Source organism: Acromyrmex echinatior, unplaced genomic scaffold (genome assembly GCF_024713525.1).
Source record: "Acromyrmex echinatior isolate Ae372 unplaced genomic scaffold, ASM2471352v2 Scaffold28, whole genome shotgun sequence".
NCBI lineage: Eukaryota > Metazoa > Arthropoda > Insecta > Hymenoptera > Formicidae > Acromyrmex > Acromyrmex echinatior.
Window position 1 is genome coordinate 35,001 of NW_028259062.1, and position 17,331 is coordinate 52,331.

The 17,331-nt window shown below is 31.0% G+C and overlaps 1 protein-coding gene across 2 annotated transcripts in view; it reads right to left on the minus strand.

Annotated features, from left to right (window-relative positions):
- Positions 1-13,684, minus strand: part of Ctr1A (Copper transporter 1A) — a 15,627-nt gene extending 1,943 nt beyond the window's left edge. The window contains exons 1-4 of one of the 2 annotated variants that reach the window (XM_011058979.2): positions 13,307-13,678; positions 760-969; positions 460-692; positions 149-178 (exon numbers count right to left, since the gene is read on the minus strand). In XM_011058979.2, coding sequence (XP_011057281.1) covers positions 149-178; positions 460-692; positions 760-969 — 473 coding nt within the window. In that variant the 5' untranslated portion in view covers positions 13,307-13,678. Of the gene's footprint in view, positions 1-148; positions 179-459; positions 693-759; positions 970-13,306 lie in introns of both variants that reach the window. The other variant, XM_011058980.2, reaches the window with a different exon arrangement.
- Between the last annotated feature and the right edge of the window lie 3,647 nt (positions 13,685-17,331).

Genomic DNA, 17,331 nt, shown 5'->3' on the forward strand with positions numbered 1-17,331 from the left:
ATAATGTAAGAATTGTTTAACAAAATATAAACAATTATTACTATTGTTACTATTTATAAACCAATTCATGTGAATTAAATAATACAACCGTTAATAGACAAAGCATAATTCTGAGAGAAAATCTCAGAGTATCATAAGATCTACTTACGGTTGTTTGTGGATTACTTCGCCAACCATACTAAAAAAGCAGATCAAATGATTAAATTTATAATATAAAATTTATAATACACGTATCATTTATATTCTTAGTGATCCTGCAAAAAATATTGCATTTTGATTTTTAAATGTATTCATTACAATATGCTCTCATAATATCCTTGCCACTCTCTAGCATTATATCTATTCTTTACATAATATTCATTCTTCACAAAGTAAAATTATATTAATAAATATTCTTAGCGAAAACAATGGAAAATAATGCTTTTTACAAGATCACCCGAAAAGAATTGAACAACTTACTGAACGACCCGGTTGTCCTCGGCTACCACATTCTTTTCACTGGGTACTGTAACGCTCCTGTATTGTAAAGCGTTGTACGTCTTCCAGAAGAGATACTCCCGGTAATATTTTAAGCCCTCATAGAGCGCAGCCATAATAGCGATACCAATCATCGAACCGATGAGACCACCTATCGATGAGATCTTCCAATTTTCGAATAACACCACTTCACAGTAGCCGATGTGGAACGTCATCTGAGAATCGCGGAGAACAGACTGTACATTAACGACATCAAGTTTTGAACAACCGAATTGTACGTACCGACATACCGTGCATGCCCATGCTGCTGCACATGCTGTCCGTCGAAGTCTCGATACTGTGATGCATGCTCCCATGATCCATACCTCCGTGGTTCATACTGTCGTCATCCATACTACCATGGTTTATGTTATGGTCTATACCATGATGAGCCATGTGCATACCGTGAGACACGTTTCCTGTACTGTCCATTATATGATGATCATGAGACATCTGGAATAAAGAAAGATTTTTTTAAACTTTGTATGCGTTTATGAACTATTATACACATTCGAGAAGCATTGCTAAATGTGATTAGCAAACAAAATTTCTGAAAAGAAAAAAACAGGCACCTAATGTCAACACTCTTAAACAATCATCAGTGATATCATGAAGATCTACATATAATCAGTCGGAACTGTAAAACTACTATTACTTGAAATTATATAATATACACATATATATTTCAAAGATAATATTATTATTTCTTCGAACGAAATTCCTTTCGCATAATAGAATATATAAATAAGGAGAAAAGCAACGAAAACTAATGGTAATTCGAAATGTTTTTTATAAAATCTCTCACTCGCTTTTTTCTTAATGTTTGAAATTCAGTATTTTCATAATTTTATTTTTATACGAACTTTCATATCGAGAATTATCAGTTATTATTCGGATGCATGTAATAACACTGTCCCTCTTTGATTAAAAGTCCCTCTTTAAAGTAAACAAATTTTTTACTCTTTTTACATAGAAAAACAATAAATTTGTATATCTTATATGTGATACAAAATGTGATGTAATATTTTAAGAAATATAATTAGCATCTAAATTTTTTGAATATGCGTGACTTAAACGATTCAAGAATTCAAGAATATATTTGCAAAAATGTCTCCATCGCATACTGTGTAATGTGTATTTATATATGTATACCACATGTGTATGTATATATGGTACATTGTTAAGACAAAACATTTTTACATTAATTGCTACTTAATATTAAAAGAAAATTAATATATAAAATTCGTAATTTTAATTCTCATTCTAAATTTTTTCGTATAATATGATACAAAATTTCCGAGTTAGTAGAATTGAAAAAATTTTTCACGGACTAGTAAGTTTCGGAGAAACAAAATCATGTTCCAAATATTTTACTTAAATTGTAACTTGTAATTTATTTAGTTTCATAAGTGCACATAATATACATCGAACTTTTTTTGCTGAAAAGAAATACTATTAAATTGATCATAGAATTTGTTAATAGTAACATTCGCCAGTTTTGAAAGATGTATTAAAGATTGAATAAAAATTTAAAATTCAGAAAAACCAAGTGTATAGCGTCAAAACGAACGAGGAAAGTCGATGCAATAGCAATACGATGAATTGTGATATTAAATAAATATGTATGTACACACGCACGCACGCACGCACGCACGCACGCACGCACGCACGCACGCACGCAAATAAATGTCACTTTAGAACTGCAGTGATATCGATAATAAGCACATATAAAACATATCTCGATACTTCGGGATCTTATCTATCGATTGAATGATACGTAAAATCCGTTTAAAAGAATCACTGCAATACTGTGTATTTATAAACAAACCAGACGTTGAGCTGGAACTACGATAAAGCGCGATAATAGAGAATTAAAAATAAACGATAATCGAGGAAGACGATAAATTGTTAAAGAATTTTGACGTGTCTTCAAATAATCCATATTAGGTGTAGTAAAAAGAAATCCATTATTTTTCCAATAGGCTTTATAATCTGTATCACGCGTAGACGAGATACAGATTACTAAAGCCATCTATTGGAAAAATAATGGATTTCTTTTTACTACACCTAATATTATCTAATAATAATCTATAATAATCCGTGTAATGTCATCTGCATTTCCACCGTCGTGAACGTACAGGACGTTTATGAACAGGATGAACTTTTTACATGTGTAGAGACAAGATTGCGGAGATATGAAGAACAGTACAAGTACGATGTTTGTTTTGTATTCCTTCGTTTTGTTTAGAGAAAAAAATACGTAAGCAGCAGATAAAGATACCTCGGAAAACGCGTTTAAATACGCATTCGCTGACACGTGTTATCCAGCTCGTACAAACAACAAACACTATTGTTTCAATTTTTCAATGAAATGAAACACGGCGATGCGATGGAAGAAACGAGGACTTAAACTATCACATTACGAGTATTCTTGTATCATTAATTTTTTCATTGGCTATCATTCAGGTAGCGTCGCGGTTATCTCACAGATCAAGATTGCAAAACACATCGTAGTAGTATGTAGGATCATGAATCAATAGTCGTTGAATAATTAGGATTGCTAAACTCTCGTGAGACATTTCGCTTAAACGTAATAAACTTTAGGGAAAAAAATAAGTGAAATAGCTGTGTGAAATTAGAAACAGAACGTGCCGGTTGACAGAGTCATATTAACTCGTTTTGCGCTCATAAGCTGAAATATTTCAAGAGTTCTCTTATAAAATGTAAATATGACACTTAAGCCTGCGACACGATACTTGTTTTCCTGCTGGGTTAGCGAAATTAGAATCTTGTCACCGTATTGGCTGCAATACTAGTACTGACAGCATCGCAGCTAATACGATGGCAAGATTCTAATCCAACTAGCAATTCAGCAGGAAAACAAGTATCGTATGCTGCAGGTTTTAGATCAATTCTTTTTTAGGAATTATATTAGATCAATTTAAAATCTAATTTTCTCAAGATCTTTATCTTATTTAAAGAAATTTTTTATTTATTCGAAATACAAAAAGTACAATAAATTGAAAGACACATAAGAATAAATAAATGGTACTTCACTGTGAATTGCCTTGTTTATCTTGCAACTTTAATTTATCTATAAATATTATCTCAATACTTAACTAAAAAAATTCTTCCTAAAATTTGCTGCTCTGGGTTGCATGGTCTATTCAGCTCATGCCTTAATACAACACTGTCAGTTGATGAAAATAATTTATTATTATCTAGCAGTGGTTTAATCACAGAAACCGCGATTAAAACTTATAATCAACAGAAATGCTTAAAAAAAAAAACCCAGAAAACAGGATGTTCTGGTGATCCGGAAGAATAACAGGAAAAAAGTAATGAGGTGCTAAAACCTTTATGTTTTAGGTTTGCATGTATTATAATTTCGAGAGTGTGAAAGTCTCTGAATTTAAAAACAATTTTTTCCATTTACAAGAATTTAAATCGACATGGCATCACTTAAGTCCAGTTCCACCAATATAAGATTAACTTTATCTTGGTTTTTAATTTACTTTTTTTTTCTTATATAAGAAAATTAGAGATAAATATAGCATGTATTATTATAAGAATTAGAAAACGAGATAAACAGTAAATTAAAATTAACCAAGATTAAATCTAATCTTAAAAGATAGTACTGGGTCTTAAGAGGGAACGCTACTCCTGCAGGGCTATTCCGTACTTAACGTAAGTTTCGTTATCGTTTGTAACATCGTTGCGCAGTTTTTTTACTATGATAAAAAAGCTGCGCAAAAACGATATAACGATAACGAAACTTGCGTTAGAAGAATTAAAGAATAGTTCTACTGATAAGCCCTAAAATTTTGACAATTTCTTGTGGGGAAATAACTTTAATGAAATAAATCAAGAGTACAAAAGCTAATGCTGAATTTTCTGTATGTAAACAAATTTATACTTTATATTCTATATTAATAATAAACATTTCGACCTTCTAATTAGGTTATCTTTAATATTATAAAATTAAAAATAATTTAAAAAAGTCACATAAATATGAAGTTAATCTAATTATCTTAATGCTTGCATTTCGCTCGTTAGTAAATAACTTTATTTAAAATTTATTTTAGAGGGCTTTATTGCATATATGTAATTAAAAAAATATTTTTATTTTTTTTTCTTATGTCCAAAATGGCGACACACTGGCAGAATCATTTTTTCCGCAGCTTCAAATCGGTGTACAGGATTCCATCAGGAATATGGGGTTCAATCTTGAATAAAAATAATTTCATTAACTACCTACCTATTAAAGACTAGAGAAGTATTTTTCAAAATATTAATATTTCTCAAAATGGCAGATGTTTTACAAAAGACTCGCGTTGAAAAAATGCAAATATTTCATAAAATAGCTGCCATTTTGAGGAAAATCAATATTTAAAAAAACTCCTATGTAAAATTTCTCTAGTCTTTAATATATATCTAGATAATGAAAATTCTTTGTGTTTTGTTCAAGATTAAATCGTGTGTCCGTGATTCCGCAAATGCGCCGCCATTTTAAATATAAGAAAAATAAAAAAATATTTTTTAGTTTTTTTACATATGTACAATAAAGTCTTCTAAAAAACAGATTTCAAATAAAGTTATTTATCCATTAAAAATTCTTAAAATTTTAGGACCTCTGGAGTGATGTAATGACCCTTAAGGTGACGAACAATTAGTATTCATGTACATAATATTATATTTCGTAAATATTTATATTATCTCAGAACAAAAATTCGTAGTCTGCGTGCGCGCGCTAATTTTTATGTTTATATTTAAAAAAAATGTAACAACAATTCTACCATTCAACAGAGCAAAATCTCAACTTTAAACATCTTATTTTGAATTGTGGTGATTTTTAAGGGAGTTATGAGCAATCAAAGTCAAAATGTTTCTTTTATTTAACTGGTAACTTGCCGATAACTCAATAACAAAATATATCAATTTAGGAACAATTTAAAAAAAAAACGATTTTTGTAGAGAAAATTTAAAATTTTCATGATAGAAAGTTGAAAATTTTTATAAATTTTTTTATCATGTGATAAAAGCCCACAAAATAAGAAGAAAATTTCCTCATTTATCTAACTCATAGTTTTCTATATGTAAATATTACCAAACTCACAAAAATTCAAAGACATAGTGGCCTTTCGAAAATAGAACTTTTAAGCCTTTATTGAACACCTTTTTTTAAATTAAATTTTGTTCATTTATAACGAAGTTATAGTTACTTAAATTTCGAAGTTGTAGCACCATAAACTTGTGTTCTGACCCAATATTTCACAAAATAATATTACAAAAAGCATACACCACTACGCAAGGTCTTATGTGCGAAATAATATATAGATTTATTAAATATAAAAAGAATAATTTCAAAATATATTATAAATACAAGAATAGATATAAATCAGCCAATACCAAGTTAGGCTTGTGTGAAATATATTATACTTTATTTTTGAGAAAAATTGACAGACGTTTCAACCCTTTCGATTGGGTCTTCTTCAGTGTAAAAATAAAAATAAAATTGGTGACGTATAAATTTAATATAAAGATGCGACGCGAAAAAAATTGAAGTATCTCGTTAACATATACTCATAAAATGATAATAATGTGGTATCTAACAAAACATCTATCAAATCTAATTTCAGATTATCTGTAATTTAATAAAGTCAAATAAGTCATTAAAACATAAATCAAATCAATTGAACAAAAAACTTACGTATAATAATGTTAACGATGATATGTGAGATAAGACATGTTAGCAGAAAGGCATTCAAAGAGCATGTGAGAGGTCAAAATCAATTGTCGTTAGTCATAGGTATAAAACATAATGATAAATGAATACAACGTGGTAATACAATATAAATAAAACGTGGTAATAAATAAATACAATATATGTATATACATGTTTTATACAATAAATTAGAAATAAAAATTTGTTATTGTTATCTATTACCAGTAATCTTTTCTTTTAACAAATCTGATTTTTTGGCTAAAATTCTCGATGCAGAATCTAGTAATTATGCATTCAAGCTCTTAGTCATTCTTTTCAAATTATGGACACATCGAATATAATCTGCCAAAGGACGAATTTATATAATCTACATATAACTGTCATTGTAACGACCATTTTTCACATCAATTTTTATTGTAACTGACAAGACTCTAATCTCATAATTTAAGGCATCTGTCAATCTAATCTCTGCGATAACATTTTTGTTTGAATTAATCTGTCAATCTAATTGTTTGAATTAATCTGTCAATTTAATTGCGATAACATCTTGTTATATTAATTTATTTATTATATGTATACTGAAGATGGTCTAATTAAGACCGAAACGTTTATAATATATTTTGAAATTGTTCTTTTTATATTTAATAAATCCATATATTGTTTCGCACATAAGACTTTGCGTAGTAGTATATGCTCTTTGTAATATTGTTTTTAAATTTTAGCCACTTAAATTTCATAAAATATATTGTATAAAATATTATATTTCATATATTTTAATATAGATATTTACTTGTCAGTTAGTCTTAAACGTTTTAATAAAAACATCGAAGAAAGCAATAATGTTTTCAAATTACATGATAAGGAATAAAGTTTTTCAAAAATGTAACTTTAGAAGTAAAAACAAGTAACAAGATTCTCTACTTTAATTTCAAATGTATATTATTTTAATAGATTTTTTAATATAACTTAGATGATTACAATATTTAACATTAGAAATTGGAAGCTCGCGGCAAGTGATAACTTTCTCTGATATTTTCAAATCGATTGGAAATTGCTCAAAGATAAATGAAAGACAAGAAAATTCCTATTATTGACTATTCAATAACTTCTGATCTCTGCTTAAAATTTACATTCACTCTTAAAAAAGCTACACTAAAAATTTTACCAAATTTAAAATGATCATAACTTCATAATGAAGATAAAAATATGTTCAAAAATGCAAAATGAAGTGTGAAATGTACTTTAAGAATATTTGAATAGGAATTGTACTGGGCCATTATTTCCAAAATTTTCAATAAATTTTTTACTGTCTTTTTTTCTTTTTAATTTAATTTAGAGGGGACTATTAGCGTTTCAGAATAATTGTGTAGAAACCGAAAGGTATCGGCTCGCAATTATATCTGGAATACATTGATTTAATAAAAAGAATATGTAATGTATTATTTGTAACATCCAAAATTTGACCGAACTTGGCTTTCTTTATCGTATTTATTTTGCATTTTTAAACATATTTTTATCTTCATTATTTACCAAGTTATAATCATTTAAAATTACCGATATGAATCTGGCGCCCAACTTTATCAAAAATAAAAATTAATACCGTAGCGCATTTCTACTTCATTTGTACCTGTTTTTTGTACCGATCATTATTTCGTTTATACTTCAAATAGTTAAACAAAAAATGAAAAAAAAATAGCCAGCGCGCAACTTTAAGATTTTTTAATTTCATTTGAAAAAGAATGTTTGTATCCGTTTATACCTCTTTTATTTTCGTTTGTAAGGGTTCGAACCCTCAAAGGGTTCGAAGGTATAGCGTTTTTCAAAATTTCAGAAATGTACCGAGAAAGGAAGTCGGCTATTTTAAAAGATATCTGATAAATGAAGCTAAATGAAATTAATGGCATTTCTCTTTCAAATGTTTGAAGTATAAACGAAATAATGATCGAACAAACAAGTACAAATGAAGTACAAACGCGCTACACTATTAAATTTTATTTTTGATAAAGTTGGGCGCCATGTTCACATCGATTTTGAAATTTGGTAAAATTTTCTCAAATTTTCAATATATCACTTTTTTGAGTGAGCTGAATATATTGTATATAATGAAAAAAAAAATTTTAATTAGAATCTCGAGTTTTCGATTTTATTCAGTGTCCCTTGATTTTATCAATTAGTACATTGAGATAAAGTCTTGTATGGGAATATGCTTTAGGTAGTTTATAATGGTCTCAATAAACGATCAAGAATCTGTCGAGCTGCAGGAATTTTTATATTGAAATACCAGAAAATCCTGAAGGAAAATGGACGTTATAATATCGTCGGAAATAAGGTAAGAATTTTGATTATCGATCAATTAGAGCATATTATTTGCGCGGTGAGATCGTGATGTTTCGAGTTATTAAATGAATAAAATTCTCATGAGATTCAAACGTGAAAGTAACATGAAAGTACCAGCGATGTTACATCACGTTGCGATATAATTTCATTGAAATAAACTCAAATTTTTTAAATAGATGATCCGTTTTTTTTATTAATATAGGTGTGTAGTTTTTTGTTACTTTTGCAAGAAATTAGCATTAAAATATTTTTATAAATAAGATTAAGATTTAAAGCTAATTTAAAATTGATAAAGATAATGTGTATTAGAAATTAGATAAAGATTATTTCTATAATGCAGTAAATATTTATGTCTCTAAAATTTAATTGGCGAAATGTACTTCATTTTTAAATGTTTATGAGATAAAAAAATTGAATATTTTAACAGGAAGTTTAAATCAGTCAAAGACCTTATGAGTGAAAGGAAGTGCGGAGAACTCGACATTACCTCTTATATGTATAAGAATTCTATTACTGAGAAGTTTCGTTACATTAAATCGCGCATGGTATCGTGCAGGCATGCATGTAAAGCTATATGTATCAGGTTTCATTACAGCGAATATTTCCGCGCGTGTTCCTTTAATATGATATCCATTCTACTGAGAACTCAATTTTCAACAGTGCAACATATGCAGTTTTGTAATTGTCGAGTATTTTTACGCCACACGTCTTATCTCTACCTAAATTTAGCGCTTTACAATCCCATTTTTTTAAATAATACAGAAATCAAATTACACAGAATTAAATAATAAAGAAATTTATATCTATAATACTGATTCTACAATAAGTCTGTAGTCGGCAGTTTTAGTCTTAATCGGTAAAGTTGACCAGCGTTAGTCATTTAAGGTGGCTATTAGTCAACTTCACCGATAAAACTTAGGATTACCGACTCATTGAAGATAACAAATTCTCGTTTCAAAGAGAAGACAAAGCAAATTCTGTGAAAAGTATAACATTCCTTAATCTTCTATCGGCAACGTGAAATCACCTCTATGAAGTTGGCACCTCATGTTTCATTTTTTGGAACTTCACAGAGGTGAAATTTTCATCCTTCGTTCACTTGTGTATAGATTTTCGAATTTTAGTGTATATTTCTACATTGTTCCGGACTATATAAAAATCTAAAAAAAATGTTTAGAACACATACTTGTGAGAGCTTTAATAATGAGTTTTTACTATCATAAAAATTATTTATTTTTTTACAGATTTAAATTTGGTTATTCTCTCAGAATTTTTAATAAAAAAAAAACAAATATGCCTTTAAAGTACAACATTGTTGGTGAAAAATTAATCACTCGAAAATTGCAAAAAATATACGTTTTAGTCAACCTCGCGAAAACTTTCGTGAAAGAGATCAAATAATGATGCGATTTATGCCCGTTACTACCAATTAAATAATAGATTAACTTTAATCTCAATTCAATTTACTCTCTAAATTTTTTAAAGTGGAATCTTATTCTAAAAAGTAAAAATTAAGCTCTTGAAATAGAATGGTTCAATTTTCAATCTTTAAGAGTGATATTTTACTCTTCAGAGATTAACTCTAAAAGTTTTAGAGAGTACTTTTCTGGTTTTAAGAAAAAAAATTAAATATGATGAAAAATAAGTTTAAGTGAGATTAAACTTAATCTACATTGGAAACAGACATAAAGGGATTCTAAACTAAAAATCGAACGTCAACACTATGGGCAGAAGAGTCTTGCATATCACATGATACAAAATGAATCAACCAAAAATCCTTCATTTCCTTCCTTCTTTTCCATGAAATAAAAAACTCTAATTGATTAATTTTTTTATGCTTTATGCATTATGCGTTTTGCAAGGGTCTATGTTCCGATTTTATCATTGTTTTGAATGCGATATAAACTGGGTTGTTCCATCTTCGATATAAACTTCAGCTCACTCTCTTATTTATCCATTAGATAAATTATCACTTCGGATATAATTTATCCGTAGATGGAACAACTGACCGTTACACACGTATGATTTACGAACATCGATTATATCCTTATATGTATATAATATACATATATTATTACATTAATACATATCGTACCTATATATATGTATAAATCTTCGCAACAAAAATTTTCATATTGGATTAAGTAGTATCTAATCTAATTCTAAGAATTTCTTTGATCGTGTAAATTACTAGTCTGGAGACTACAATTTCATAAATATAGATTGTAAAGTTTTATATCAAGTAAATGCATATTGCCACTTGACAACTTTAGACACCATATTAGACTAAGAAATCATAAAAAAGATCTCAATTAAAACATTTTTTTTTCGTTCTTGGCATAAGTCGTCTCACAATCACGTATCAATGCATATACTTACTTTAATTCTGGAAAAGAAAATTATAAAATATATAACGATGTTATAAAAATTATATATGTTTAGTTGGTAAAACAGATGACTTTAGGAATATATGCGTGCATATTTGAATAAAATACGCAAATACGTGTTCGAATTGATCCTCGCCATAATAACTTTATCGTCAGACAATGTAAATTCTCAGATGAGGGTTGACGATATTGGCTACAATTGGATCAATGACGGTGAATCACGATCAATTAGCGGTCGCTCGTGGGGGTGTGGAGACAAGAGGCGGTAAATAAAAAATATCCGTTGCGGGTTCGCGTTGCACACGCAATTATTCTTATCCCCGATCCGACAGGTATCCGCTTTCACCGCCGAGCGAAAGGGAACGTTTCGAATTATCTCCTTCATTTATACTCGATTTCGCTTAATATCTATTTCTCAATGTAGAGTAATGTTAAACTAATTGAGTAATTTACTCAATGTAGAGTAACGTTAAACTCGGTTAAACTTGTTCTTCATCTTTTTCTAATTATTAGAATTAGAAAAAAGTGAAGAATAAGTTAAACCGAGATTAAAGTTAATTACCATTAGCGAAATACAAAAGAGCAAGAAATGTATTGTAACTCTGTGTTTACGCTGAAAAATCAGACTAACACATTCACAGAATACATTCACTTCTTTATCGGTCGGAACAGTCTCTGATGGCACCGTAACATATGTTGTGTCGTTGAAGGTGACTACGCGACGATACAAAGAAATGCAACGATGGGGAAAAACTCAAGTGACAATGATCATAATGATACATCCGCATCGAGGAAATTTGTTTCACGGTCGACCGCTGTAATTGAGTAATTCGTGGAGATTACGTCTTTCTAAACTGCGTTTCTAACTGCGTGTTGTGGATAAAGAGAATATTCAGCTGAAATCATAAGGCCGCAGCACAGACTTTTGCATAACGCATAACGCACAGCGGATAAGCGAATCAACTAATCAGAATCTTTTCTTTCCTCTCATTCCATGAAAAAGAAGAATTTCGCTTGATTGATTCCCTTATGCACTATATATGTATTAGGTCATTTAAAAAGTATTCGCGGTTTTTTGTTTAATTTTTGAATGAAAAAACCGCGGATACTTTTTAAATGACCTAATATTATGCAAGCGTTTATATTGCAGCCATTCGAATAATAGAAAATGCACTAGGTATATACGAATCGTAATTTAAAGATACAGAGGATTTTCAATGGTTTAGTTGCATCAAGAATCGTCAAATGCAGACACAAAAATCTCAGATGAAACTAACCAACGTTTGTGACTTCTAATAAATATTTATACTCACTTAAAATATATATAATATATATATAATTTGTTCAATTTTACTAATTTCACTAGATATAAGATCGATTCGTTTTGCAATTACTCTTTTTTTTTTCTTTTCAACGCGAAAAGAAAAATAAACCATGCAAGTTTAGATAAAAGAATAGACCTATTGTCTGAATAAACTTTCAGATATCAGGAAGTTTGAAGCCAGTTTTGCACTAAGAGAATTAAAAAAAAAATAAGAGGAAAAGAAGAGGAAAAAGACCTTCACCGGCATCTCTTTGATATTCGTCGTAAATATCAGGATTTAAATTATTTAAAAACTATTCCAAAGCTTTAATGCCAAAGTGGAGGTCACATAAAATCGTTTCGCATAGCATTTCCATTCTGCTGAGAGAAGGGTAGAGACATTGGTTGCATTCAGCAGAGAAAGCAGCTTGCAACTGTTGTAAAATTCTTCAATACGATTGGTTCTTACTTTTGATTCCTTATGGATCTAAATATAAAAAAATAAACCAATCATAATGAAGAATTTTACAATAATTATAAAGTTGCTTTCTCTGTTGAATGCAGCCACTGTGTTAGAAATGCCTCAGCCAGGGGAGATAAGAATATAACCGAATGGAAATAATTGATGTGGTTCATTACTCCCCCTGCAAATCGATTAGCAATGAAATTATCGACAAGATGAATAGAGTTAAAAAAAAAACATTTTTTGATAGTTATTGATGAAACAAATTGTCTTTTGTGATCACTCCTGACAAATATTTGTATCCAAAACGTTTATTCGACTTACTCAGTTTTTCGTTTTTGTATTGTTTATTTTTTTTCAAGATGAAGGGCATATGAGAAATTCGTTCGGGAAATATGCGAATATGACTTCGCGCAGTAAAAATTGCGAAAAATCGCGCTTATTGTTATGAATCGTGAAGAAAATTGAGTTGGCAAACTGTTTTCTTTACTTTGAACGGAAGAAAATGTGGAATAAAATTATTCAAGTTATTCAACTATACATCTGGATACATCTAGATTTTCGGAGTCACTTACTTTTGCAAAGGTTATACGATGCTGTGCGATGGCGAACAGACGAATCAAATCGAATTATGATGATGGAATGAGACAGATTCTTGGGAATGCGACTTATCACCGTTCTTTCTCTTCGTTCGTCGAACGTAATCAAACAGTCACTTGCGAGTCCATTAGCGAACTCAAGCGAACAGTACAACTTTCACACCGTAATGAATTTTGCCATCCGCCAGTCGCCTACCGTCATCACGAACTATACGCTATACGCGAACCAAGAGTTGTTTTCAATTCACAAATAACTGCCATATCTTTGATTATTCAAGTCTGTGTTCGGAAATGTTATCCGAAGATCCGAGTATCAGAGAATCGATTCTGTATCTTGAAATGAGGTGAAAATGACAAAAGTGAGCGAATTGCACATTGACTATAAGTTCGATATTATATCTCAGAGTTCTGATTGGATGGCTCGTTATCCCCTGTTGCCTGTACCTATTGCCTGTTGTGTTTAAACCTATAGTCGAAATTTAGGAAACGGAATATCAGAAAAATAATATAATCAATAAGAATTATTTAAGTTTAACGCATTCGTGTAACGCGCTAATCTGATACTTTTCCAAGATTCCGTTTTCCGAAATTCTGACTGTCACGAGTCAGCATTCTCATCGTTTACATATTATCAGCTTTAAGGTACATTTTCACGTTTTCACGAGCCATATAACTCCTGCACACTGTACGTGGAAACGTTTACCGCGCGACAAAATGTGATGCGGTAGCCAATAAGATTACACTTCTTAGCATGTTCATTGGTTACCGTGTCTTATTTTGCCACGCGGCAAGCGTTTCCGCGTTCAATGTGCAGGAGCCATAAGTTGACTCTGAATCGACTATAGCTTCCAGAAAATGGACTGAAAATGGTCTGAAAAATGGACGTTCGTAAGTTGACTTTAGACGATTTGGAGACGTCTCTAAGTCATACACTGTCCCACTTTAAACCGACTTTAAGTCAATTATTCTAGGCTGTGATCCGATTCATGCCCACAACGCTCATGAACAGCATTCATCTTTGTTTAACTATAGTTAAACAATTTTTTTTTTCTCCCATTTATTTACAATCTGTCAATAAGACACTAAGTAAATGTTATATTTTACAAAAGTTGAGTAACATGTAAGTAACTCTCCCACTGGAAAGCACTCATTTACAATTATATTAAAATGGATAATATAAGTAGTTATAGTATGAGGCTCAAGTTAAGAATACAGTAAATAAAATATAAATTATGAATTTATGAAAAATGTCATAATCGTTGGAATTTCTTCAGTCTTGAATTTTCCCTATTTCTGTGTAATACTGCAGCCAATTTGTTTGGGTGGGTTTTGAGTCTATCTTTATATCTTGAGCGGATCCTTGTTATTTCCTCTTCAACGGTTTTAATGTTCAGGTCGTTCCGAATGATCTCATTCGGCACAAACCAAGGTGTATTTGTGATTATTCTTAAACACTTAGACTGGAACCTTTCCATTATATTAATATTGGACTTAGAAGCACTTCCCCAGAGTTGAGCTCCGTAAGTCCGGTTTAAGGATACATTTGTAAATGAGAATTTTGTTAGACATTGATAATTGAGATTTCCTGCCAATGAGCCAGTACATCTTCCTTAGTTTCAGATTTAACTGCTTACGCTTAGTCCAGATATGTTCTTGCTATGTGATACGACGATCCAAATGCATCCCGAGATATTTAACACGGTCATGTTGAGGTATTGTTTTGTCGTTGAGAAGTATTTCAGGGCAAGTCATTTTACAAAGAGTGAAAGTGACATGTGTAGACTTGTTTTCGTTGATCTTAATTCTCCACAACTGGAACCATTTCTGTATTTTGAGCATATATTCTTGTAAGTTCTGTGAGGCTAGGATTGGGCTCGAGTTAATGGATAGTAATGCAGTATCGTCTGCATATGTTGCAGTTGTGATGTTATCTTGTGATGAGGGTACGTCAGCAGTGAATAACAAATAAAGCGTGGGACCCAGAACGCTGCCTTGCGGGACACCAGCTTTAACAGAATACAGATTAGATGTTGTGTCTTTGATTTTGGTCTGGAATGTACGATTGCTCAAGTATGACCTTAGGAATAAATAATAATTTTTTGGGATCCAGTTTTTCAATTTGAATAATAATCCATCATGCCACACTTTATCGAAAGTTTGTGCTACGTCCAGAAACACGGCCGAGCAGTATTTTTTTCGTTCCACAGCTTCAATGATTTTACTTAGTATTCGATTCACTTGTTCAATAGTGCCATGATAGTTACGGAAACTAAACTGATGATCGGGAATAAGATTTCTATTAGTAATATATTTATTTAATCTATTTAGAAAGAGCCTCTCTAATATTTTTGAGATTATAGGAAGTAGGCTAATAGGCCTATAAGAAGAAACAATACCTGGATCTTTTCCAGGTTTCAGAATCATAATAATTTGTGCCACCTTCCACTGATCTGGGAAGTATGCTAAGCGAAGGCAAGCATTAATTAATATTGCGATGAACCTTACAGCTTTAGTTGGTAGTTCCTTGATGATCTTAGCATCAATATTGTCGTAGCCAGGAGTTTTTTTAAATTTAAGATTTTTAATAATACCTTTAATTTCGTTGATTTTAACTTGCGGAATGGATGTATCATCATCCGGGAAAGACTTAATTCCTAGCATTAAGGTACTTTCTTCTTTTTCGGGAACCTCTCTTGACGTGGATTGAAAGGTTGAACATAGGTGGGTAGCGAATGTATTAGCTTTTTCGGAGTTCGTTCTTGCCCAGTTTCTGTCGCTCTTCCTGATAGGAGGAATAAATTGTTGAGGCCGTTTAATTTTTTTTGTACACTTCCAAAGCGAGTAATCGCTATCCCTGGTGACATTCAAGGACTCGATGTAATTTTGAAATTTTGAGTTGTGATATTCAGACAAAAACTGTTTTGAGATCTTTGATGGCCTTATTCAACTTGGCTTTATCAGCACTGTTTCTTGTCATTTGCCAAATTTTCCTGAGCTTTCTTTTTTCCAAAATCCTAGTTTTAATACTGGTTGGAACACCTTCCTTACTTTTATTACTATTATTATTCGTATCCTGAATTGAAGTAGAGGCACTGATAGCACGATGTATAAGAATGTTGAATTTTTCGATTTCGTCTTCAAGTTCGTCAGGCTTCTTTAAGGATACGTTGCAGGTTAGATTGCTATTTATATAAGTCTTGTACTCAGTCCAGTCAGTATTTTTATTGTTGCAATTTATTGTTTATGCCCATAAGAGAAATTTTTGTTTCTACAGTGACAAGGATTGGAGAGTGATCAGATGTTAATTCCAGGCTAGATTGCGCTTTTACATGAAACGGATTTAACCCTTTTGATACTGCGAAATCAATTAAATCGGGAAGTTTATTAGAATCCGAGGGCCACTAAGTAGGTTCACCAGTTGAAATTGTGCTTAAATTATTAGATAGTATAGTTTCATACAGCTGACGCCCCTTAGCATTGGGAGTAGGAGACCTTGAACCCCACCAGGGATGTTTGGCATTGTAGTCGCCTCCTGCGATGAAACGGTATCCCAGCGATTCGAAGAATTCGGTGTATAATTGCTGTGAAATTGCATATTTTGGAGGGGAATAAATTGCAGAGATAACTAAGGGCCCAGACCAGTCCTCAATCATAATGCTAGTAGCTTGCAGAAATTCTTTGTGATATTTATCAATTTCATGATGTTTAATTGATGTTTTGATAATAATTGCTGTACCACCATGTGCTTTATTATTTGGATGATTAGTTGTATATATACTGTAATTAGGAATTCGTATGTAATTCTTATTAGTAAAATGTGTTTCTGACACAAGCATAATGTCAATATCGTGGAGTTTAATGAATAATTGCAATTCTTGTGTTCTCTGGTTTAATCCATTCGAATTCCACATGGATAATTTCAGACTGTTCATTTTGATATTTTATTTATGAGACAAGTGAGTAGATTTAACATTGTATCCATTCTATTCATTAGTTGAATC